The sequence below is a fragment of the Aegilops tauschii genome, chromosome 1 (genome assembly GCF_002575655.3).
Source record: "Aegilops tauschii subsp. strangulata cultivar AL8/78 chromosome 1, Aet v6.0, whole genome shotgun sequence".
NCBI lineage: Eukaryota > Viridiplantae > Streptophyta > Magnoliopsida > Poales > Poaceae > Aegilops > Aegilops tauschii.
In genome coordinates this window covers 41432642-41458703 of record NC_053035.3, presented here as the reverse complement: position 1 = coordinate 41458703, position 26062 = coordinate 41432642, and the positions used below count along the sequence as shown (strand labels likewise).

General features: G+C 46.2%; 2 protein-coding genes across 4 annotated transcripts; both read left to right on the top strand.

Moving 5' to 3' along the window:
• Nucleotides 1–10838: 10838 nt before the first annotated feature.
• Nucleotides 10839–16243, top strand: LOC109749612 (GDSL esterase/lipase LIP-4). The gene is made up of 5 exons (XM_020308564.4): nt 10839–11696; nt 15002–15187; nt 15285–15442; nt 15553–15823; nt 15894–16243. The coding sequence occupies exons 1-5, from the start codon at nt 11414–11416 to the stop codon at nt 16127–16129; spliced, it is 1134 nt and encodes a 377-aa protein (XP_020164153.1). The 5' UTR covers nt 10839–11413; the 3' UTR covers nt 16130–16243.
• A 3150-nt stretch (nt 16244–19393) lies between these two features.
• LOC109749573 (GDSL esterase/lipase At1g09390) lies at nt 19394–25650 on the top strand. 3 transcript variants are annotated; one of them, XM_020308542.4, is made up of 6 exons: nt 19442–19899; nt 24279–24319; nt 24413–24464; nt 24563–24720; nt 24829–25099; nt 25167–25650. In XM_020308542.4, the coding sequence occupies exons 1-6, from the start codon at nt 19617–19619 to the stop codon at nt 25397–25399; spliced, it is 1038 nt and encodes a 345-aa protein (XP_020164131.1). In that variant the 5' UTR covers nt 19442–19616; the 3' UTR covers nt 25400–25650. The 3 variants fall into 3 exon arrangements, with proteins under 3 accessions (XP_020164117.1, XP_020164142.1, XP_020164131.1); XM_020308528.4 differs by having other exon boundaries at nt 19394–19899; nt 24279–24464; XM_020308553.4 differs by having other exon boundaries at nt 19419–19899; nt 24279–24464; nt 25177–25650.
• Nucleotides 25651–26062: the final 412 nt, after the last annotated feature.

Here is a 26062-nt window from a genome sequence, read left to right as displayed (position 1 = left end):
AAGGCGCAACAAGATCCCACCTTAGTAGGAATAAGATCATATCCCGAAGGGATAAGATCAAGATCCCTAAAAAAAGGGGGATAACAATCGGTGGGGAAGGGAAATGATGGGATTTCTTTCCCCCACCTTTGCCAACGCCCCAATGGACTTGGAGGGCAAGAAACCAGCCCCCTCCACCCCTATATATATAGTGGGGAGGCGCATGGGAGCAGCACCCCAAGCCCTGGCGCCTCCCTCCCTCCCGTGACACCTCTTCCTCCCCGCTTGCGCTTGGCGAAGCCCTGCCGGGATCCCACTACTTCCACCACCACGCCGTCGTGCTGCTGGATCTCCATCAACTTCTCCTCCCACCTTGCTGGATCAAGAAGGAGGAGACGTCCCCGCTCCGTACGTGTGTTGAACGCGGAGGTGCCGTCCGTTCGGCGCTAGGATCATCGGTGATTTGGATCACGACGAGTACAACTCCATCAACCCCGTTCTCTTGAACGCTTCCACGCGCGATCTACAAGGGTATGTAGATGCACTCCCCTCTCTCTCGTTGCTAGATGACTCCATAGATTGATCTTGGTGATACGTAGAAAATTTTAAATTTCTGCAACGATCTCCAACAGTGGTATCAGAGCCAGGTTTATGCGTAGATTCTATGCACGAGTAGAACACAAAGTAGTTGTGGGCGACGATTTGTTCAATTTGCTTACCGTTACTAGTCTTATCTTGATTCGGCGGCATTGTGGGATGAAGCGGCCCGGACCGACCTTACACGTACTCTTACGTGAGACAGGTTCCACCGACTGACATGCACTTGATGCATAAGGTGGCTAGCGGGTGTCTGTCTCTCCCACTTTAGTCGGATCGGATTTGATGAAAAGGGTCCTTATGAAGGGTAAATAGCAATTGGCATATCACTGTTGTGGCTTTTGCGTAGGTAAGAAACGTTCTTGCTAGAAACCCATAGCAGCCACGTAAAACATGCAACAACAATTAGAGGACGTCTAACTTGTTTTTGCAGGGTATGCTATGCGAGGTGATATGGCCAAAAGGATGTGATGAATGATATATGTGATGTATGAGATTGATCATGTTCTTGTAATAGGAATCACGACTTGCATGTCGATGAGTATGACAACCGGCAGGAGCCATAGGAGTTGTCTTAATGTATTGTGTGACCTGCGTGTCAATGAAAACGCCATGTAATTACTTTACTTTATTGCTAACCATTAGCCATAGTAGTAGAAGTAATAGTTGGCGAGACAACTTCATGAAGACACGATGATGGAGATCATGATGATGGAGATCATGGTGTCATGCCGGTGACGAAGGTGATCATGCCGTGCCTCGAAGATGGAGATCAAAAGGCGCAAGATGATATTGGCCATATCATGTCACTTTATGATTTGCATGTGATGTCTGTCATGTTTACATCTTATTTGCTTAGAACGACAGTAGCATAAATAAGATGATCCCTCACTAAAATTTCAAGAAATGTGTTCCCCCTAACTGTGCACCGTTGCGAAGGTTCGTTGTTTCGAAGCACCACGTGATGATCGGGTGTGATAGATTCTAACGTTCACATACAACGGGTGTTGACGAGCCTAGCATGTACAGACATGGCCTCGGAACACATGCGAAACACTTAGGTTGACTTGACGAGCCTAGCATGTACAGACATGGCCTCGGAACACAAGAGATCGAAAGGCCGAACATGAGTCGTATAGTAGAGGTGATCAACATGGAGATGTTCACCGTGATGACTAGTCCGTCTCACGTGATGATCGGACATGGCCTAGTCGATTCGGATCATGTATCACTTAGATGACTAGAGGGATGTCTATCTGGGAGTTCTTTAAATAATTTGATTAATTGAACTCATTGTCATGAACATAGTCTAAATTGTCTTTGCAAATTAAGTTGCAGATCAATAGCTCGTGCTTAAGCTCCCTGTTTTAATACGTTCCTAGAGAAAGACTAAGTTGAAAGTTATTGTGAGCAATTGTGCGGACTAGGGTCGTAGTCTGAGGATTGTCCTCACTGCTACATAGAAGGCTTCTGTCCTTGATGCACCGCTCGGTGTGCCAACCCCTCTAGCATCGTCTGTGGATGTTGTGAACATCTGGCAGAAACATTCTGATGACTACTTGATAGTTTAGTGCGCCATCCTTTACGGCTTAGAGTCGGGGCTCCAAAAGCGTTTTGAACGCCATGGAACATATGAGATATTCCAAGAGCTGAAATTGGTATTTCAGGCTCATGCCCATGTTGAGAGGTTTGAGACCTCTGACAAGATCTTTGCCTACAAGATGGAGGAGAATAGCTCAGCCAGTGAGCATGTGCTCAGAATGTCTGGGTACTTCAATCGCTTGAATCAAGTGGGAGTTAATCTTCCAGATAAGAGATTGATTGACAAAGTTCTCCAGTCGCTATCACCAAGCTACTAGAACTTCGTGATGAACTATAACATGCAGGGGATGGAGATGATCCCGGAGCAGTTCGCAGTAGGCCGCGGAAGTAGAAATGAAGAAGGAGCATCAAGTGTTGATGGTTAACAAGACCACTAGTTTCAAAGAAGGGAAAGGGCAAGTAGGGAAACTTCATGAATGGCAAGCCAGTTGCCGCTCCAATGAAGAAACCCAAGAACCCAAACCCGAGACGAAGCGCTTCTATTAGGGGAACTGTCACTGGTAGCGGAACTGCCTCAAATACTTGGTAGATAAGAAGGCTAGCAACTTCAACAAAAGTATATTTGATATATGTGTTATTGATGTGTACCTTACTAGTACTCCTAGTAGCACATGGGTATTAGATACCGGTTCAGTTGCTAAGATTGGTAACTCGAAACAAAAGCTACGGAATAAACGAAGACTAGCTAGGGGCGAGGTGACGATGCGTGTTGGAAGTGTTTCCAAGGTTGATGTGATCACCATCGCACGCTCCCTCTACCTTCGAGATTAGTGTTGAACCTAGATAAATGTTGTTTGCATTGGTGTCTGCGTTGAGCATGAACATGATTAGATCATGTTTATTGCAATGCGGTTATCCATTTAAGTCAGAGAATAATGGTTATTCTGTTTACATGAATAACACCTTCTATGGTCATGCACCCCATGTGAATGGTTTATTGAATCTCGATCGTGGCGATACACATGTTCATAACATTGATGCCAAAAGATGTAGAGTTGATAATGATAGTACCACTTTTGTGGCACTGCCGCTTAAGGTCATATTAGTGTAAAGCACATGAAGAACCTCCATGCAGATGGAGTTTTGGAGTCACTTGATTTTGAATCACTTGACACATGCGAGCCATGCCTCATTGGCAAGATGACTAAAACCCCGTTTTCTGGAACAATGGAACGGGCAAGTGACTTGTTGGAAATCATACATGCTGATGTGTGCGATCCGATGAGTGTTGACGCGTGCGGTGGATATCGTTATTTTCTCACCTTCACCAATGAATTGAGTAGATATGGGTATATTTACTTAATGAAGCATAAGTCTAAAACGTTTGAAAAGTTCAAGCAATTTCAGAGTGAAGTTGAGAATCATCATAACAAGAAGATCAAGTTCCTGCGATCTGATCAAGGGAAAAGTATCTGAGTTGTGAATTTGGCAATCACTAAAGACAAGGTGGAATCGTTTCACAGTTGACGCCACCTGGAACACCATAGCGTAATGGTGTGTCCGAGTGTCGTAGTCGCACCCTATTGGTTATGGTGCGATCTATGATATCTCTTACCGATCTACCGCTATCGTTTTGGGGTTATGCATTAGAGACAGCTACATTCACTTTAAATAGGGCACCATCTAAGTCCGTGGAGACGACACTGTATGAACTATGGTTTGGCGAGAAACCTAAGTTGTTGTTTCTTAAGGTTTGGGGCTACGATGCTTATGTCGATAGGCTTCGGCCAGAAAATCTCGAACCCAAAGCGGAAAATTGTGTCTTCATAGAATACCCAAACAAGACGATTGGGTATACCTTCTATCACAGATCTGATGGCAAATTGTTTTTCGCTATGAACAGGTCCTTTGTCGAGAAAGAGTTTCTCTCGAAAGAATTGAGTGGGAGGAAGATAGAACTTGATGAGGTTGTTGAACCTTCACTTCAATCAGAGAGTAGCGCAGCACAGAAAGATGTTTCTGTGGCACTTGCCTCAGTTGAAGAGAAAGCTAATGATGACGATCATGGAGCTTCAGATCAAGTTACTATCAAACCTCGTAGGTCGACAAGGGTGTATACAACTTCTGAGTGGTCACCCTGTCTTAAAGGTCATGTTGTTGGACAATGATGAACCTATGAGCTATGGAGAAGCGATGGTGGACCCAGATTCCAACAAATGGCTAGGAGCCATGAAATCCGAGATAGGATCCATGTATGAGAACAAAGTATGGACTTTGGTGGACTTGCCCAATGATCGGCAAGCCATTAAGAATAAATGGATCTTTAAGAAGAAGACAGACGCTGATGGTAATGTCACCATTTATGAAGCTCGACTTGTCTCAAAGAAGTTTCCGACAAGTTCAAGGAGTTGACTGTGATGAGACTCTCTCAATCATAGCGATGCTAAAGTCTGTTAGAATTATGTTAGCAGTTGCTGAATTTTCATTTACGAAATCTGGCAGATGGATGTCAAAACAAAAGTTTCCTTGACGGTTTCCGTGAGGAAAGGTTGTATGTGATACAACCAGGCTGTATGTGATACAACCAGAAAGTTTTTGTCGATCCTAAGGATGCTAAAAGGTATGCAAGCTCCAGCTATCCCTCTATGGACTGGAGCAAGCATCTCGGAGTTGGAACATACGCTTTGATGAGGTGATCACAGTTTTTGGGTTTATACAAAGTTTGCAAGAAACTTGTATTTACAAGAAAGTGAGTGGGAGCACTACAACATTTCTGATAAGTATATGTGGATGACATATTGTTGATCGGAAATGATGTAGAATTTCTGGAAAACAAAAAGGGTTGTTTGAATGGAGTTTTTCAAAGGAAGACCTTGGTAAAACTGCTTACATATTGGGTATCAAGATCTATAGAGATAGATCAAGACGCCTGATAAGACTTTCACAGAACACATACCTTGACATGATCTTGAAGGAGTTCAAGATGGATCGGTCAAAGGAGTTCTTGCCTGAGTTGTAAGGTGTGAAGTTAAGACTTAAAGCTCGACCACGGCAGAAGAAAGAGAAAGGACGAAGGTCGTCCCCTATGCCTTAGCCATAGGCTCTATACGATATGCCATGCTGTGTACCGCGATGTGCCTTGCCACGTGTCTGGCAAGGGGGTATAAGAATGATCCAGGAGTGGATCATTGGACAGCGGTCAAAATTGTCCTTGGGAATAAGGAAATGTTTTCTCGATCGTGGAGGTGATGAAGAATTCGGCGTAAAGGGTTACGTCGATGCAAGCTTTAACACCAAGCCGGATGACTCTGAGTAGCAAACCGGATACGTATAATGGAGCAACCATTTGGAATAGCTCCAAGTGGAGCATAGTAGCAACATCTACAATATGAAATAGAGATTTGCGAAGTACACACGGATCTGAATGTTGCAGACCCGTTGACTAAAACCTCTCTCACAAGCAGAACATGATCAAACCCTAGAACTCATTGAGTCTTAATCACATTATGATGTGAACTAGATTATTGACTCTAGTAAACTCTTTGGGTGTAGTCACATGGCGATGTGGACTATGAGTGTTAATCACATGGCGATGTGAACTAGATTATTGACTCTAGTGCAAGTGGGAGACTGTTGGAAATATGCCCTAGAGGCAATAATAAAATGGTTATTATTATACTTCCTTGTTCATGATAATTGTCTATTGTTCATGCTATAATTGTGTTATCCGGAAACCGTAATACATGTGTGAATACATAGACCACAACATGTCCCTAGTGAGCCTCTAGTTGACTAGCTCGTTGATCAATAGATGGTTACGGTTTCCTGACTATGGACATTGGATGTCATTGATAACGGGATCACATCATTAGGAGAATGATGTGATGGACAAGACCCAATCCTAAGCATAGCACAAGATCGTGTAGTTCGTCTGCTAGAGCTTTTCCAAATGTCAAGTATCATTTCCTTAGACCATGAGATTGTTCAACTCCCGGATACCATAGGAGTGCTTTGGGTGTGCCAAACGTCACAACGTAACTGGGTGGCTATAAAGGTGCACTATGGGTATCTCCGAAAGTGTCTGTTGGGTTGGCACGAATCGAGACTGGGATTTGTCACTCCGTATGACGGAGAGGTATCTCTGGGCCCACTCGGTAATGCATCATCATAATGAGCTCAATGTGACCAAGTGTTTGGTCATGGGATCATGCATTACGGTACGAGTAAAGTGACTTGCCGGTAACGAGATTGAACAAGGTATTGGGATACCGACGATCGAATCTCGGGCAAGTAACGTACCGATTGACAAAGGGAATTGTATACGGGATTGATTGAATCCACGACATCGTGGTTCATCTGATGAGATCATCATGGAATATGTGGGAGCCAACATGGGTATCCAGATCCCGCTGTTGGTTATTGACCCGAGAGTCGTCTCGGTCATGTCTGCATGTCTCCCGAACCCGTAGGGTCTACACACTTAAGGTTCGGTGACGCTAGAGTTGTAGAGATATTAGTATGCGGTTAACCGAAAGTTGTTCGGAGTCCCGGATGAGATCCCGGACGTCACGAGGAGTTCCGGAATGGTCCAGAGGTAAAGATTTATATATGGGAAGTCCTATTTTGGCCATCGGAAAATGTTCGGGATTTTTCGGTATTGTACCGGGAAGGTTCTAGAAGGTTCCAAAGTGGGGCCCACCTGCATGGGGGACCCACATGAACGTGGGTAGTGGGGTCAAGGCCCCACACCCCTGGTCAAGGCGCACCAAGATCCCACCTTAGAAGGAATAAGATCATATCCTGAAGGGATAAGATCAAGATCCCTAAAAAAAGGGGATAACAATCGGTGGGGAAGGGAAATGATGGGATTTCTTCCCCCCACCTTTGCCAACGCCCCAATGGACTTGGAGGGCAAGAAACCAGCCCCCTCCACCCCTATATATAGTGGGGAGGCGCATGGGAGCAGCACCCCAAGCCCTGGCACCTCCCTCCCTCCCGTGACACCTCTTCCTCCCCGCTTGCGCTTGGCGAAGCCCTGCCGGGATCCCGCTACTTCCACCACCACGCCGTCGTGCTGCTGGATCTCCATCAACTTCTCCTCCCCCCTTGCTGGATCAAGAAGGAGGAGACGTCCCCGCTCCGTACGTGTGTTGAACGCGGAGGTGCCGTCCGTTCGGCGCTAGGATCATCGGTGATTTGGATCACGACGAGTACAACTCCATCAACCCCATTCTCTTGAACGCTTCCGCGCGCGATCTACAAGGGTATGTAGATGCACTCCCCTCTCTCTCGTTGCTAGATGACTCCATAGATTGATCTTGGTGATACGTAGAAAATTTTAAATTTCTGCAACGATCTCCAACATGGCACACCTCCGCCTTCACGTACGACCACTGACGAGGTGGAGCGCCGCCCGGCGCGATATGGAATGCGGCCGGTGGAGGTGGAGGCGGAGACGGAGTGGGGGAGAAGCGATGGCGGCCGGACGACGACCCAACCTCGTGGTCATGCCTCGTCTTGTGGCCGGGGAACCAGCGGCCCACCATTGTCGTTGGCGGAGAGGTGAAGGGGCGGCTAGGGTTTGCTCGTGCCGGGGCTCGAGGAGGCAGGATGGCCAGGAAGTGGAAACTGTGGACTGGCCGGTCCACGACTTCCAATTAAGAAAGACGACGATCCTCCCATGTGATTGACAACCGGAGCCCGCCCTTCATGCGCATTGTGTTGGGGATCGTAGCAAAAATTTAAAATTTTTCTACGCATCACCAAGATCAATCTATGGAGTCATCTAGCAACGAGAGAGAGGAGTGCATCTACATACCCTTGTAGATCGCGAGCGGATCCAAATCACCGATGACCGAGCGCCGAATGGACGGCACCTCCGCGTTCAACACACGTACGAAGCAGCGACGTCTCCTCCTTCTTGATCCAGCAAGGGGGAAGGAGAGGTTGATGGAGATCCAGCAGCACGACGGCGTGGTGGTGGAAGTAGCGGGATTCCGACAGGGCTTCGCCGAGCGCTGCGGAGGAGGGAGATGTGTCATGGGAGGGAGAGGGAGGCGCCAGGGGCTGTGGTGCGGCTGCCCTCCCTCCCCCCTCCTATATATAGGCCTCCTGGGGGGGCGCCAGCCCTGGGAGATCTGATCTCCAAGGGGGGCGGCGGCCTAGGGGTGGCTTCCCCCCCAAGCCAAGTGGGGGCGCCCCCACCCCTAGGGTTTCCAACCCTAGGCGCAGGGGGAGGCCCAAGGGGGGGCGCACCAGCCCACCAGGGGCTGGTTCCCCTCCCACTTCAGCCCATGGGGCCCTCCGGGATAGGTGGCCCCACCCGGTGGACCCCCGGGACCCTTCCGGTGGTCCCGGTACAATACCGGTAACCCCCGAAACTTTCCCGGTGGCCGAAACTGGACTTCCTATATATAATTCTTCACCTCCGGACCATTTCGGAACTCCTCGTGACGTCCGGGATCTCATCCGGGACTCCGAACAACTTTCGGGTTACCGCATACTAATATGTCTACAACCCTAGCGTCACCGAACCTTAAGTGTGTAGACCCTACGGGTTCGGGAGACACGCAGACATGACCGAGACGACTCTCCGGTCAATAACCAACAGCGGGATCTGGATACCCATGTTGGCTCCCACATGTTCCACGATGATCTCATCGGATGAACCACGATGTCGAGGATTCAATCAATCCCGTATACAATTCCCTTTGTCAATCGGTACGTTACTTGCCCGAGATTCGATCGTCGGTATCCCAATACCTTGTTCAATCTCGTTACCGGCAAGTCACTTTACTCGTACCGTAATGCATGATCCCGTGACCAACCACTTGGTCACTTTGAGCACATTATGATGATGCATTACCGAGTGGGCCCAGAGATACCTCTCCGTCATACGGAGTGACAAATCCCAGTCTCGATCCGTGTCAACCCAACAGACACTTTCAGAGATACCTGTAGTGTACCTTTATAGTCACCCAGTTACGTTGTGACGTTTGGTACACCCAAAGCACTCCTACGGCATCCGGGAGTTACACGATCTCATGGTCTAAGGAAATGATACTTGACATTGGAAAAGCTCTAGCAAACGAACTACACGATCTTTGTGCTATGCTTAGGATTGGGTCTTGTCCATCACATCATTCTCCTAACACATCATTCTCCTAATGATGTGATCCCGTTATCAATGACATCCAATGTCCATAGCCAGGAAACCATGACTATCTGTTGATCAACGAGCTAGTCAACTAGAGGCTCACTAGGGACATGTTGTGGTCTATGTATTCACACATGTATTACGATTTCCGGATAACACAATTATAGCATGAACAATATACAATTATCATGAACAAGGAAATATAATAATAACCATTTTATTATTGCCTCTAGGGCATATTTCCAACACATTGAACTTGGACGATGGAGTTAGGTGGACCGCCGCCACGCGTTCTCCGGACAGGCACCGAGCAAGCGCGTGCCCGTCCGTTCGATGTCCGCGTGGATGCAAACCGGACGCATGTTTGCGCCGAAAATGAGACGGGCCGGACGCTAAACGGATAAAATTTAAGAATGCATCCGTACATTGGACCGTGTAGTCTGTTCATTTTGATCCAAACAGAGGTACGCGGATAGAATAGGGTCCTGCGTTGAAGTTGGCCTAAGAAACCTCTTTGTCTCGGAAAACGTTCTAATCAAACCGAATGATTTCTCGCGTACATAAGCTGTCTCAGGGTGTTGACACGTGTCCCGTGGGACCGATGCATCCGCTCATCCTGCAACCTTATTTTCTATCCAAACCCAACCGTCCTCGTCCTTGGCCTGAGCTCTTCTCTCTCCATCCCCGCTGCAACCTAGCTCTTTTCTCTTCGCGAGCGCTTCCCTACTCTGTCCATGACCTCTCCATCCCGGTCAGTAGAGCTGCTACTGCTACGAGGCCGCCGGTGCGGCAGCCGTGGACGGTGGCGCAAGGCAGCGCCGCTGGCCACACATGTTGATTTTCTCACGGTGTGGGTGGCGATGCGAGGGCCCCGCGTGTGCTGCAGCTGTCAATGGTGTCGCAAGGCGGTGCCGCTCGCTGCACATGCTGCAATCAGGAGGTTGATGAGAGGATTTGCACAACATCAGCCAGCTCACCGAGCGGCAGTGCTGTGCTGCAGGCTGGTCGGCAAGCTGTAGTGTCCGTTGAAGCAGAGAGGGACTCGCCGGCATTGCGATGAAGCATCGCCCGGACCGCCGGAGCTGCAATGAAGTGCCACGGTGTTCATCGAAGCTCCGCCGGGGTTGCAATGAAGCGCCGCCGGAGCTGCAATGAAGTGCCACGGGGTCGCCGGAGCTCCGCTGGGGTTGCAATGAAGCGTCGCCGGAGTTGCATTGAAGCGCTGCCGGAGCCGTTGAAGCTTCGCCGGGTTGCAATGAAGCTCCGTGCCGCTGTAATGGAGCGTCTGTACTACACGGTGCTGTTCTGGAGCTGGTGTGTACTGCTGCCATGGAGCGCCTGATCGTGCGTCTCGAAGCGTCTGATCGGGCGTCTGTGCAGGCGGCTTAAATTTGGCTAAAATAAGCCGGCTGATTGGTAGCGGCGGCCCTTTGTCTCTCCCAGTGCGCAGTACATCGTCACGTGAATGAAACCAACCAAACGGAGCAACTCACCTTTGACCGGTCAAAATGAGGTCTCAAACAGTTAAAAAAAATGAGGTCTCAAATTAATCCCCACATTGTCGGCAGGGCTGGTGGCGCACGAGACTGAGTCGCTCCCGCCGGCCTTGAGCCTCTCGCCGTCTCCACCGCATTCTCTCCTCCTCCCTGACCCCAGCGCCTCCGCCTTCTCTTCTTCTTTGTCACCATGCGCTGACGCCGCACTCGCCTACTCATCAAACCGAGCGAAGAGGAAGAGGAGCGTGGCATCGGAAACATCGGCGGCGTCACGATGGGTGCTGGATGGCTCCTCGCCGGCCGGCGCTGCGACCTGACCATGGAGGCCGAGCACGCCCCATCGAGGTCCAGCGCCTGCCCTGCTCAAGCGGAACCACCCGACCACGACAGACATCCGTCTGGCCCGAGCCCGGCGCGGCCCGAGACACGACGTGCTCGTGCCCCGCTGGCCCGACCCGGCCCAAGTCTCAGCATGGTCGTCGCATTTATCGCAGCCCCACCACGATGAGCATATACGGCGCATGACCTCACAGAATCCGGCACTCGGGGCTCGCGAGAGATAGAAAGAAAAGCGAGAGGGACACGACAGGGCCTCCCACGGCACATGCTATAGGCAGACAGAGACAGAGGTCCAAGGTCGTCAATGTCGGCAGCAGCAGCGGCAGGCGGCAGCGCGCCACGGCCAGCCTTCCTCCTCGCGCTGGCGCTGGCGCTGGCGCTGGCGCTCTCGCCGTCGCCGGCGCGGGCCAGGTTCAGCTGCAGCCCCGGCGCGCGGCCGGTGGTGTTCAACTTCGGCGACTCCAACTCCGACACGGGCGGCATGGCGGCGGCCAAGGGGTGGCACATCGCGCCGCCGGAGGGCCGCGCCTTCTTCCACCACCCCACCGGCCGCTTCTGCGACGGCCGGCTCGTCATCGACTTCCTCTGTGAGTCCCATTCCCCACCCCGAGCCAAAACCAGAGTATTCTATCTACAAGATTCTGCTTTTTCTGTCGCTTCTCTCCCCGAACAAACCCGTGTTTGTCACTGTGCAACGGGTAGATTTGTGCACAGTGAATACTCCGTTTACTACGGTATACGGAGTAAAAAGCACGGCAGTAAATTTCTCAAGTGGAAACACAGCGCTCGCCGACACTGACGGATTGGTCGTCAGCTGACTGAATCCCATGAGCGTGAAGCCAGAGCTTGAGTGAAATGTCGTACGTAGGCCCTTTTTGGTTCATAAGTTTTTTTTAGTCCCAACTTATAAGTCCTAAGTCCCTAAAAAGTCCTTACCTGTTTGGTTCTAAGACTTATAAGTCCCTATAAGACCATATTACAACTATAAGTTCCTATAAGACTCTACATAAGTCTCAAATGCCCACTTTAAGTCCCTATAAGTTCCTCCTGTTTGGTTTAGACGGGACTTATAAGGACTTTTTAAGTCCCTAAACCAATAAGTCCTTGAAAACAAACATCCTCGTAGTATACTGCAAATTTTTCAAGTCAGATTCCGTATAGAACGGTGCACTTGGTCGTATTTTCAGTGAAATGTCCTTCATTCTAGACGGACTCACTAGCAATGTACAGTAGCAAAATATTTATTCCGTCTTACGCACATGATGGTTGGCAGGCGTGGCACGGCTCAGCCTGAAATAACTTATCCACCGGAGTAGCAAAATTTCAGTGAACCTGCTAACCAACTTTTTTTTTTTTTGCATCATGCGCTGCATTAGTTGGTCCCTCCCTCCATACCTTCATTCAATTTCAACCCCCTGTACTTTTGAACCGGAGGATATCCATGATCAATTCAAAGCCCAGCTGTTCTCCTCAATCTTTGACACGGCCACACGGGAGGCCCGCTGGCCCCTCTGTCTCTCTCCCTGTCTCCAGCTCCAGTTAATGGCATGCGTCGGTGCGTCTCAGCGTCCAAACTCTGTCTCAGACTTTTCATGTCAGCATTCAATTGCTAGAGCACCAACTGGTGGCACTCATGCATTCAGTGACGTCTACTTCAGTTCTTCATTATTCATGCAGATAACATTATTGTTCACAACTTCAGATATGTCACAACCGGACTTTTATGTGCCGACAATCATGTGATCGATGCATCTGTCCTCTTATCTGAAATCCAACGGCTGAGGATGTGAATCTGTTACCAAGGGCATACTTTTTTTTCCCTAAAATAGGGAACTCTGCACATGTCCAACTAGTCCTGAAGCCAACTGATCTTCTACCATTATTTTTGGCTAATTATATTAAGAAACGCCACTCTTCTAATTGCCTTTGTTCTGGACTATACGACTGAGTTGAGGAACGCAGAAGTACGCCATTATCCTCATGTAGAATTTATTATAAAAAGAAATTATACATGATGTCGGGGTTGCGGTAGTGGTTACGGTAGTCGACTCTACAGCGTGTCCGTGGCATTGCCTTAGGTTGTTTGTTGTGGCCAAGTCGGAGCTGCGGTGGAAGAGTCCGGGTGATGATGATGACGAGCGGTAGGTGGTCTGTTCGGTAGTCTTTCGCGATGCTGGCCTTGCATAGTTGTCGTTCGTAGGCAGCTTGACCTCAGAGTCAGACCTGCGCTGTCACCAACACGGGTTGCTTGGCATGGATCTTCGTGTGGCTTCTTGCGGCCTCGGCGGCGCGGGCTTGGTCAGAGGGCGCATACAATGAAGTCATAGTTGCTTGCTTGGGGAGAAGTGGTGAGGATGACAAAATGTGCTTCCTCGACAAGGTTCTCTAGCGGTGGTGTGTGTGTCGTATCTTGTGGGTGACTGATCAACAGGTCGTGACGGTTTTCACCCTGTTTTTTGTTAATTAACCGGGCAACTCTGTTCTTCTTAATTAATGGATTGAGCCATAAGGGTCCCCTGGTTTCAAATAAAAAAAGTGGCCCCTGTGTGTTTTTTTTTGGAGCTTCTTTCTGTTTTTAAAATTTAAGAAGAAACCTTAGTTTTGGGCCCTATCATGTAGAGAAGTATACTGCTTAAATTTTTGCTTTCCTAAGTATTGATTTTTTTCCACTTGGGGCTCAAATGTGTTATCTTTCTGATGAAACTGTAGGAGCACATATAAGACCTGGATTTTTTTTTTAATTTTCGGACATTTTAAAGCATCTCCCTTTACTAATTTCATTATCCCAAGAATATATGCCTGGGATTGTAACGCCATGTCGCCTTATTCCTAATTCAGCTTCTAGCATCATTTTTTTCCTGAACGTACAATAGTGCTGACTGAGTTGAGCCACATGGAAATACTAAAATACTCTCATGTGCAGTTTATTAGGAAAAATACAAAAAGTGTGTTAGATATCGAAAAAACGATTTTCTTCTTCTACTCAAATGTCTCTTGTCTTCCACGGCAGGGACTGTAACACCCTAATCAATATTCGCTCACCTATGGGACGGACCAGCTCATACATGCATAGCACTCTTACATTTTCATCCTTCGCTTCGAGTGAAACAGTTAACCCAGAGGTGCTACAGTTGGAACACAAGGGTATATATGCTGGTTAAACACTTTTGAACTCTCCATATGGGACTAATCCCACCACACAACTCCACTTGGGCCACATGGGTCTCCACTAATGTTCCGGGGTTTTACAGGGATGCTCCCTGCCACCGTATTGTAGTGCCCTTTGCCTATTCTTCAAAAAATAAAATAAAAAAGTAAGTGCCCTTGCCCTGTCTTCCGATCATTATCATATCAATTTTATTGTGTTGTGGACGAAGGTCCTTGACAGTTTGCTATCATAGTCAAGTGCTGCCCCAACAGCCACCATCCATGGAATGTAGCGGGGGCTACAGTCAGTAGCATACTAACTCATTTAACTCATTTCTATCATATGACTTTCTAAACGGGCACACATGCATGCTGCTGCTTTGCAGAACTTTTCCCAGTCGAACATTTCTAAGGTTGAGCATCTATATGGAAAGAAACACTAGTATAAAAACATGAAATTGGTATTACTAGAGTTATCATGAAACATATTCTTATAATGTATAATTATTTTTATGTGAGGCTACATGTCTGTGCATAAATTGATGTTCAAAGTTTCATCTTGAATATTATACAAGTTAATGTCTAATAAGACGACAAATTTTATCGGAGTTAATACTTTGCTGCTGGTGTGTTTTGCGCATCTAATCTGACTCGCGTACATGTTGATGAGAAGCACTATCTAATTATTGAGTATGGTTGTTGGCCTTACTAATACTGGGTCCATGAATGACCAAAATATATCCAGGTGAAAGCTTAAACATAAGCTATCTGAGCCCTTATCTGAAGGCAATTGGTTCTAATTACAGTAACGGAGTGAATTTCGCTATTAGCGGTTCAACAACACTACCACGGGAAGCCCTTTTTGTATTGCATGGACAGGTGCAGGAGTTCTTCTTCTTTAAAGCCAGATCCTTGGAGCTCATCAATCAAGGTCTGTTTGCCGTATATTCTCCCTCAAATCCAAATGAAGTAAGACGCGCGGAGCTATACAGTTGATAGTAAACGAGCAAACTTGTTGCTATACACAGGTCAGGAAGCTCCAATCGATGCAGAAGCGTTCCAAAATGCTCTATATATCATAGACATAGGACAGAATGATATTAACGCTCTTCTGTCCAACTTGCCTTACGACCAAGTAGTCGCCAATCTCCCTCCAATACTTGCGGAGATTAAGTATGCTGTTCAGGTGATGTTTTTTATTTTTTGCCTTTTGTAAACAAATTACTACACCCTTTTCACTCACTTGCTGCCTGGACGGACAACCGCAACTCTGTTTTTTTTCTTTAAAAATTGCAGCTTCTGTACGGCAACGGGAGTCGGAACTTCTGGATACATGGAACAGGGGCTCTTGGTTGCCTGCCTCAGAAGCTCTCGATTCCACGTAAAAACGACAGTGACCTTGATCAGAATGGCTGCCTCAACACATACAACAGAGCTGCGGTCGCGTTCAACACAGCGCTAGGCAGCCTCTGCGATCAGCTGAATGTAGAGCTGAAGAACGCGACCGTTGTGTACACCGATCTCTTTGCCATCAAGTATGACCTTGTGGCCAACCACACCAAATACGGTGAGCTGATCAAATGTCTCTGATTCGCATGATATCTGGTGATATTACTAAATCAATTGCATTTCTCCAGGTTTTGACAGCCCATTGATGACGTGTTGCGGGTACGGAGGGCCACCGTACAACTATGATTTGAGCAGGAGCTGCCAGTCTTCGAATTCAACGGTCTGCGCCGACGGCTCAAAGTTCATCAGCTGGGACGGCGTGCACCTCACCGAGGCCGCCAACGCCGTCGTGGCTGCGGCCATACTGAGCTCCGCATATTCCAGACCAAAGATCAAGTTTGATCAGTTCTGCAAAGCCCGATAGATCATACTTCATACTATATTGGTGTAGTACTTATACATAACTTAAACCTGCAAGGATCTGGTTTTTCTCCTATTTGGGGCTGACAGCCGATTAATGTGGACGTGACATCTGCAATTCGGGGGAGCTGGCTGTGTATGTTTTTTGTGTGTGCGTAGTAGGTGCCATAGAATTGGGCCCAACTATTGGTACAAGTTCTCACCATCGATGGATCAAATCCCCATGAACTGGATCAATCAGCCCATGGGTGGTTTTGGACAGGATTTGCGATTCACAGTCGGGGTCTTGTCTGCGTGCGGTGGTGCTCTGGTGCGCTCAAAAATGAGAGAGAGAAGAAAGAGAGGGAGGACATGCGTGGGAGGTCGGTGCAGTTCAGGCGGTGGGACGTCGGTGATTGGGGCTTTGCGGGAGGTCGGTTCGGTTCAGGCGGAGATGAGGCAAAAGGCCAGGACATTGGAGACGACGTTGGTTGGCTTGTCCAGCGCCCGAGGGCCGCACGTCGCGTGCCAAGGTTGTGCATTGCCGGAGAGAGGAGCGCGGCGAGGGAGGCACGTGAGACACGCCGCCGTTCGGGAGGGCGATGACAGCTGCCCTCGAACGATTACCAGCGTGAAACGTCTAGAACCACCTGAAATATGTCTACATTGGTGGTGAGAACATGCGTTAATAGTTGGGCACTTCAACGCCGCCTCGTAGATAGAGTCCTTTAGACGCCGCCTCGACAACGGGCTCCGCTACACCACCTACACTGATCTCGAAGGCTTCTATGTGATTCAAGGTAACTCCTTCTAAGTGATATTATTTTCTGTTTTATCATTTCAATGTTCATCTTCTTTCCTTCTAAGTGATATTATCATCGCAATGTCACTACTGGTATCGTGCGCACTATTAAATCACTCAATGTTTGATGGGGCTTCATCCAGAAATCTTGCAGTCATTGGGCAGGTTGTGTTACCAATGTTGAAAGTGCAAAACCAAGTGGAATGACAGAGGACATGCTGGTGAGTATTTGTTGTCCATATTATTGTTCAAATTGTTTACTCTCAAATTTTTAATATCATATTCGATATTTCACACCTGAGCTACACAAATGATTTGTACAAGCAAAGGGATCCAAGAGGAAGGCCTTTTCTGTTCTATCACTTTTGGGCTTTGCTCAAGAACAATGAGAAGTGGAAGAACAGGGATAATGATCATCTTCATCCCAAGAAGAAGGCTAGAACTAATGCAGTAGATACCAATGATGATGTTACCATGGATGAACAGGGAAACACATCTCAATCTCCCATTGTCCATAAGAAAAGACCACCTGGGAGGAAAGGAGAGAAAGAAAAACCGAAGAATGAAAGTGATGCTGTGTTCAAGAGTGCTGTTGAAGAGATCAAAGCAAACAAAAGTAAGGTGGAGGAAGCAAAAAAAAAGGAGAAGGGCCTGAGGTGGGCAGAGCTAAAGGCAATGGAAGAGCGGAAAGTACAAATCAAAGAAGAGAAACTGAGGACATTTCAGGAGGCGGTGCGGACCAAAAAGATGGAGAAAGAACACAAGATCCTGTTAACAAACACTGCTGGACTTGACCCAGAAGCGCTACAATATCTGCAGATCGTGAAGTCACAAACTTTAGCTTCGAAGCTAGGTGGAGGAACTACATGACAGGGTTTTGGGAGTGGCAATGGTGGTGCAAGTCATCCATGAAGATCTATGAGTGTTCTTCATATTATGCTTTTTTTTATCATGCCTTTTTTCATGAAGCATGTATCGCATGTTTGATTTTCATGTTTGTACTTTTCGGTTAAAGTCTACTATGAATCAGTTATCGGGTTTCTTATGTTTGAACTATCATCTATCATTGTTTCATTTAGATTATGATGCTATATATATATATACACATATGCATATGTCTTTTATATTTTTAGTTAATGAAAAAATGGGACAATTAAGAATTTTAGAGGGACAAGTTTAGGGGAACTGACAAAAGTTGCTTCCAGACAACTTCCTCTAAATTTTACGGGAGGAACCTGTGGAGTTGCTCTATGATTCTAACATGGTGCCATAGGGGAAGGGCCCGAATTAAGCAGTCGTACTTGTTTAGCCCGTAGGAAATATCTCCGACGCCACGTCCACCTTAAGAAAAATGAAAACAAATAAAATTTCGGAAATTCACTTTAGGTCATAGGTGTATATGCACCAATTGTCTAAATATACATTTTAAAAAGTTTAAATAATTCAAGAAAAAAATCCCGCGTGTACATCCAGACATTATATGTTCATGCACAAAGTTTCGGTGAAAAAGGACATTTATTATGGCTTGTGTAAAAAGACAATTTTTGATGCTTAATTACATCTATTCACAAGACATTTTTTTAATTTTTTTATACATGCCATAGAAAATGTGAAATACTGTAAGACATGGGATGCAGCTAACCTCGACGGCAAACAACAAGACCGGCCGTGTGGCACCCCGATCCGCATGGAGCAGGGGGCCTTCGCACGTCAGCCCAGGATAACACCTGACGCACGACAGGTCCATGATACATCCTTCCAGGTACAATAATATTCATCAAATACATGTGTATATGATTACATCATTGATGAATACAATTATCTGGCATAGCCCTATGGCTATTTAAATGGCAGCGGAAGTCTTGGTTTGGCAGCATCTCACTTAGGCTGGGCTCCACAACTCACAAGACTGGCAAGGTTACGGCCTAGCACGACGGAACAAGCGAACTAGTAGGGCACGACCTACAAAATTTCGAAAATTCACTTTGGGTCATAGGTGTATATGCATCAATTGTCTAAATACACATTTTAAAAAGTTTAAATAATTCAAGAAAAAAGCCCGCGTGTACATCGAGACATTATATATTCATGCACAAAGTTTCGGTGAAAAAGGACATTTATTATGGCTTGTGTAAAAAGACAATTTTCGATGCTTGATTACACCTATTCACCAGGCATTTTTTTTAATCTTTTTTTATACAAAATGTTATGCATATATATATATATATATATATATATATATATATATATATATATATATAGAAAATGTTCTTTCTTGGCAAAAGTATGTGTGCGAATATAGAATGTCCGGACGTACACGCGAAATTATTGAAATATGTTTTATATCATAATATGTGCATCTATACCTATGAGCCAAACACCACCTCCATAAAATTAAAATTTGCTCAAAAAAAAAATCGTGAAACCAACCAAATGGAGCAAGTCCTCTTTGACTGGTCAAAATTAGGTCTCAGATTAATCCGCACAACGCAGAGCTGGTGCCGCACGAGGCTGAGCGGCTGACCTTATCGCTCCCGCCTTCAGCCTCTCGCCGTCAAAACACGAAATTTAGCCCCGAGTGCCCGATGATGGGCATACACGGCGCATGCATGACCTCACAGAATCGTGCTTGAGAGATAACAAAAAGAAAAGTGAGAGGGGGTACGAGTACGACCACATGCTATAGACAGACAGAGGTGCAAGGTCCCCAATGTCGGCAGCAGGCTGCAGCGCACTATGGCTAGCCTTCGTCCTGCTACTAGCGCTGGCGTTGGCGCTGGCACTAGCGCTCTCGCCGCCGCTGGCTAAGGCGGGCGGGTTCAGCTGCAGCCCCGGCGCCCGGCCGGTGGTGTTCAACTTCGGGGACTCCAACTCCGACACGGGTGGCATAGCGGCGGCCAAGGGGCGGCACATCGCGCTACCGGAGGGCCGCGCCTTCTTCCACCACCCCACTGGCCGGTTCTGCGACGGTCGGCTCATCATCGACTTCCTCTGTGAGTCCAGTTCCGATCCCCCGAACTCTCTCTCTCTCTCTCTCTCTCTCTCTCTCTCTCTCTCTCTCTCTCTCTCTCTCTCCACCTCCAGTTAATGGCGTGCGTGCGTGCGCGTCTCAGCATCCAAACTCTCTCTCAGCCTTTTGATGTCGGCATCAATGCTTGAGCACCAACGGGTGGCATTCATGCATTCAGCGACGTCTACTGCTTCATTATTGATGGGGATAATAGATAATTTAATACTATATATTGTTCAGATATATCACACCGTTTATGTGCCGACAATCACATGATTGATCTGTACTGTTATCTGAAAAACCAACGATTGAGGATGTGAATCTGCTACGGAAGGCATAGTATTTTCTTTTCATGGAAAGGGAACTTCGCACATATTCAACTAGTCTTAAGCTAATTGATCTTCAACCGCTATTTTTGGCTAAGTATAAAGCATATCCAAAAGCAGCATATAGGGCAGCCGCCGTGGTCCCTGACTTTTTGAGTTTAAGAGCAACTCTAGCAGACTCCGCAAATCATACAAACCCGTAAAATTCCGGTGAGTATAAGGGCTCGGTCCATTTTTCCGGTCAAAACAGAGCCCGCATACTCGCCCGGCCCGCAAATTTTTTTGCCGCAGCACGCAAACCGCACGCCCCGACCGCTATAACTGCGGTTCCGCGACTCATTTGCGGGGTCCAAACCCTATCCCTCGCCGCCGCCGAGCCACGCGATTCCCCTTCCTCCTCTCCACATTTCTCGCCGCCGGCGACCACCCGCCCCGCCTCCAGCCGCCATGTGCGGCCGAATGTGAAGGAGCCCGAGGAGCCCGCCCCGCTCGGCCGTCGCAGTCATAGGGCCGGAAGACTACGTCGCCGAGGTCGACGCCGTTGCGGCCGCCATCACCGAGCGGAGCGTGCGCGAGGAGGCGGAGCGCCAGCGCCACGCCGAGGAGCTTGAAGCCCTCCAGTCGCGGGAGGCGGTCGCCACCAACCTCGCCGCCAAGGAGAAGGCCGAGGAGTGGCGCCGCATTCGCGCGGAGCAGGCGGCGAAGTACGTCGGCCTGTGCAGCTCCGGCGGGGAGGATTGAGCGTCCGGCTCCTCCATGGCGTCGTCCATTTGCCGCGACCTTGCAGCCGTCAGATCCAACCCCTCTAGTACTAGTTTAACGTGGTATGTAGTATAACTATGCTTGTAGTTTGTTGATCATGTGATGAACTATGTTTGTGCAATTTCTCTCGCGAAAGTGTTTTTTCAAATTATGTAGGTTTAGATACGGGTTCTGTTCGGCCGCGCTAGTTTTCGACCCGCAAACGCGATTTTCATAAAACCGCAAACGCATTTTGCGGGGTCTGCTAGAGTTGCTCTAAGAAGCAGCTTTAAAAAAAATATTTACTCCAAATCTTTGTATTTTGAGGGAATTCCAAATCTTTTTAGACGGACCTAAAATGAACATCAAGTGCTGCAAATATACATCACTTCGATTGCTGCCCTAATATTTGCTTCAAGCGGGGACCACGCGAGTCCACAAGAAAAGGTTCGATTGTGCGCAAAACAGTGCTCCAATAGCTGCCCTATAATAGGGCACAAACAAAAAGACAACCATTATGTATTTTAGGGCACCAATTTTAGAGCTACTGTTGGAGATGCAAAAAGTTTGGTGTCTTAAAAACCACATTTTTATGCCCTAAATTTTTATTCCGAACACATTTTTGTGCTCTGTTATTAATAGGGCAGCTATTGGACATGCTCGAAGAACGTCACTCCTGTCTCTAACTTGAACCACACAAAAGTTCATAATTATCCTCGTGTACAATCTATAATAAAAGCAATTTAAAATTTCTAAATAAAAAATGGACCCCCCCCCCCCCCCCCCCTCCCTGGCCCTCCCATGTATATGTATGATAGCACAGTATGAACGCGGCAATTTTCGCAACATAAATGTTGACTAATCTTGAAGCCCAAGAGAAATTCAAAAGTTCTCTTGGAAAGAAAACTCTCCCCTCTCTTTTGCATTCATTTAAATCCACAAACTTTGTTCAAATTCGTGAACTTTTCTCGAATGGATTGAAACCCATGATTTTTTTTCAAATGTGTCAACAAAATTTAGAATCCATGAAATTTATTCATATGTGAATTTTTGGAAGTATGCGAAATTTTCTCAATCACAATTATTTTTTACAATTTTTTTTAACGTTTGTCAAATTCACGAACTTTTTGTAGATTTGTGTACAATTTTCAAATCTTTTAACATTTTTAAAATCCATAAAAAATCAAATGCGTCAACATTTTTCATATTCATGATTATTTTTGAATTCATGAGTTTTTAAATTTCATGAACATTTTTAAAAATTGTTGAAAGTGTTCACGATTTATAAAAATGTCCTTCGATTTGGAAAGTGTTCACGATTTTAAAAATGTCCTTGGATTTGGTGTTCATGATTTACAAAAATGTACCCTGATTTCAAAAACATTTCATGATTTGAAAAAAAATTCATGGATTTTAATAAAATGATAACAGATTTAAAAAAAGTTCAAAAATTTGGAAGTGTTCATGATTTTAAAAAATGTTCTCGTATTTAAGGAAATGTTCACAAATTTGAATAAATATCTCAATTTAGAAAAATGTTCGTGAATTTCCAATTTGTTCTCAAATTTCAGAAAATTTTAACTTTTTGGAAAAATGTTCATGATTTTTTGTGTATTTCATAAAATGTTCATCAATTCAAAATATATTTGAGAATTAAAACCATAAAAGAAAATGGGGGGAATGGAAGAAGAAAAATAGAAGAAAAAACGAAGACGGAAAGGAAAAACATAGAAAACAGAATAACGGGATGGCTCATTCTCGCGGACCCGGGAGGGGGGGGGGGGTGGGGGTGAGCCTTTGGTCGCTAACCCCAAACCCACGTGGGAAATAGGTGCTGAAGAGGAGGTCTCCTCCGTGCCACCACATTGAAGTGCCCTTGCCCTATTTTTCAAAATAAAATAGAAAATGAAGTACCCTTGCTTGGTCTTCTCACCAGTATCATATCAATTTTATTGGGTTGTGGACCAAGGTCCTTCATAGTTTGCTATCATAGTCAATTAATGCTCCATCAACCATGGAATGCAGCTAGGGTTACAAAAAGTATAGCATACTAAATCATTTCTATCATATCTTTTAACTTCACTAAGCTCCCTAATTTTAAAGCCCCCTCATTTAATTAGGTCTTCAATTTGAGATAGGGTTGTTCAGTTTTAACCGTGTCAAATCCCTTAATCCTTAGAGCCACCATGTTCCCTAAATTTCGTTGTCGTCTATGCTGGGCAGTGGGTGATCGTGTCAATCCGTGTGATGTTACCTCACTAACGCATGGAAGAAGAGGGACGCTCGTGGCCTCCTTGATCGTGTCAATCCTTAGAGCCTCTATGCTCCCTAGAAGAAGACTCATGGTCTCGAAGAAGAGGGACACTCATGGCCTCATTGATCATGTCGATCCTTAGAGCCTCTATGCTCCCTAGAAGAATACTCACGATCTGGAAGAAGAGGGACGCTTGTGGCCTCACTGATCGTGTCAATCCTTAGAGCCTCTATGCTCCCTAGAAGAAGATTCACGGTCTGGAAGAAGAGGGACGCTTGTGGCCTCACTCATCATGTCAATCCTTGGAGCCTCTATGCTCCCTAGAAGAAGATTCATGGTCTGGAAGAAGAGGGACGCTCGAGGCCTCACTGATCATGTCAATCCTTAGAGCATCTATGCTCCCTAGAAGAGGACTCACGGTCTGGAAGAAGAGGGATGCTCGTGGCCTCACTGATCGTGTCAATCCTTAGAGCCTCTATGCTCCCTAGAAGAAGACTCACGACCTGGAAGAAGAGGGACGCTCGTGGCCTCACTGATTGTGTCAATCCTTAGAGCCTCTATGCTTCCTAGAAGAAGACTCATGGTCTGGAAGAAGAGGGATGCTCGTGGTGCTGTCCAGGGCGGAGTGGCGGTTCGGAGGGGGTGCTTTAAGTAACTTCCTAAATGGACATGCATGCTGCTTTCAAGAACTTTTCTCAGTCGAACATTTATAAGTTTGAACATCTATAACAAAAAAATTACTAGAATAAAAACATGAAATTGGTATTACTAGATTTATCATGAAACATGTTCTTATAATGTATACTTATTTTTATGTGAGGCTACATGTTTGTAAATAAGTTGATGTGCAAAGTTTCATCTTGAAGATTATATAAATGTCCAATAAGACACAAATTTTATCAGAGTTAATACTTTGCAGCTGGTGAATTTTGCACATCTAATCTGACTCGCATACGTGTTCATGAGAAGCACTAAGTCAGTATTGGGTATGGTCGATGGCTTTACTAACAGTGGGTCCATGAATGACCGAAATATATCCAGGTGAAAGCTTAAACATAAGCTATTTGAGCCCTTATCTAAAGGTATTGGGTTCTAATTACAGTAACGGAGTAAACTTTGCCATTGGCGGTTCAAAAACACTACCGCGGGACGTTCTTTTTGCATTGCATGTACAGGTGCAGGAATTTTTGTTCTTTAAAGACAGATCCTTGGAACTCATCAATCAAGGTTTGTTTGTCGTGTTTCTTCCCTCAAATTAAAACGAAATAAGAAGCCTGGAGCTATACAGTTGATAGTAAATGAGCAAACCTGTTGCTATTACACAGGTCAGGAAACCCCAATTGATGCAGAAGGGTTCCAAAATGCTCTTTATACCATAGACATAGGACAGAATGATATTAATGCTCTTCTGTCCAACTTGCCTTACGACCAAGTAGTCGCGAAGTTCCCTCCAATACTTGCGGAGATCAAGTATGCTGTTCAGGTGACGTTTTCTTTTTCGCCTTTTTTGTGAATAAATTACTGTACCTTTTGTACTTGCTGCCAAGACGGACAACCACAACTCTGTACTTTCTGCAAAAAAAAAATGCAGATTCTGTATGACAACGGGAGTCGGAACTTCTGGATACATGGAACAGGGGCTCTCGGTTGCCTGCCCCAGAAGCTCTCTATTCCACGCAAAAATTACAGTTATCTTGATCAGAATGGCTGCCTCAAGACATACAACAGAGCTGCAGTCGCGTTCAACGCAGCGCTAGGCAGCCTCTGTGATCAGCTGAATGTAGAGCTGAAAAACGCGACCGTTGTGTACACCGATCTTTTTGCCATCAAGTATGACCTTGTGGCCAGCCACACCAAATACGGTGAGCTAATCAAAGTTTGGTGAAATTCGCATGATATCTGGTGAGATTGCTAATTGTTTTTTTTTAGGTTTTGACAGGCCATTGATGACGTGTTGTGGGTACGGAGGGCCACCATACAACTATGATTTGAGAAGGAGCTGCCAGTCTCCGAATGCGACGGTCTGCACTGACGGCTCAAAGTTTGTTAGTTGGGATGGCGTGCACCTCACCGAGGCCGCCAATGCCGTCGCGGCTGCAGCCATACTGAGCTCCGCATATTCCAGACCAAAGCTCAAGTTTTATCAGTTCTGCAAAGCCTGATAGTTCATACTTCATACTATACTACACCCTCCGTCTATACTAGAAGCAAAGGCGCGCGCGTTGCCGCACCATTCTTCTCCTTTTGTCATTGTATATAAAGTTCCTTTTCCTTGTATCTATTGTAGTATATCTCTTCTAAGAAATTTGATAGGTGAATGACATCAAATATATACATCGGAGAGAGTACCAATAACTTTGTACCGAAGAAGTGTAACTTTGTTTTCTAAGGAAGAATGCAGTTTGACTGTTAATATGTTTTCTTTTCATCTAAAACATTAGAGGTAGCGAAGGAACTTATAGAACTTCAAGTGCACAACTATACATGATAAGAATGAGAGGAAAATGCCCCGATAATTTTAGAGCTAAGAAACTCGCAACAACACATGTACAACAGGAGCATCATCAACGATGGGCATCACAAACACTCGACCTCTCAAATGGGCAGGTTTACCATCATTCCTTTGCTTACCAATCATATTTCATTTGCACACGACAAACTAGTGGACCCAATGCTAAATCATTCTAAGTGCAAAGAAATGTTTCATGAAAAGAATGTTGGTTTCAATTTACAAAATTCTTTGTGGGTAACTTCTATTGCTATACTTTTACTCCATGCATATACACTAGAATTTTCGTTCTGATGAAAAACTTCCTTCCATGGTT

Excerpts from the sequence above, each read along its gene's own strand:
- LOC109749573 (XM_020308528.4), top strand. The coding sequence starts at position 19,617 with ATGTCGGCAGCAGGCTGCAGCGCACTATGGCTAGCCTTCGTCCTGCTA. Across the intron at positions 24,465-24,562 it reads CTTGGAACTCATCAATCAAG|GTCAGGAAACCCCAATTGAT; the intron begins GTTTGTTTGTCG and ends GCTATTACACAG. Across the intron at positions 25,100-25,166 it reads GGCCAGCCACACCAAATACG|GTTTTGACAGGCCATTGATG; the intron begins GTGAGCTAATCA and ends GTTTTTTTTTAG.
- LOC109749612 (XM_020308564.4), top strand. The coding sequence starts at position 11,414 with ATGTCGGCAGCAGCAGCGGCAGGCGGCAGCGCGCCACGGCCAGCCTTC. Across the intron at positions 11,697-15,001 it reads GCTCGTCATCGACTTCCTCT|GTGAAAGCTTAAACATAAGC; the intron begins GTGAGTCCCATT and ends AAATATATCCAG. Across the intron at positions 15,824-15,893 it reads GGCCAACCACACCAAATACG|GTTTTGACAGCCCATTGATG; the intron begins GTGAGCTGATCA and ends GCATTTCTCCAG.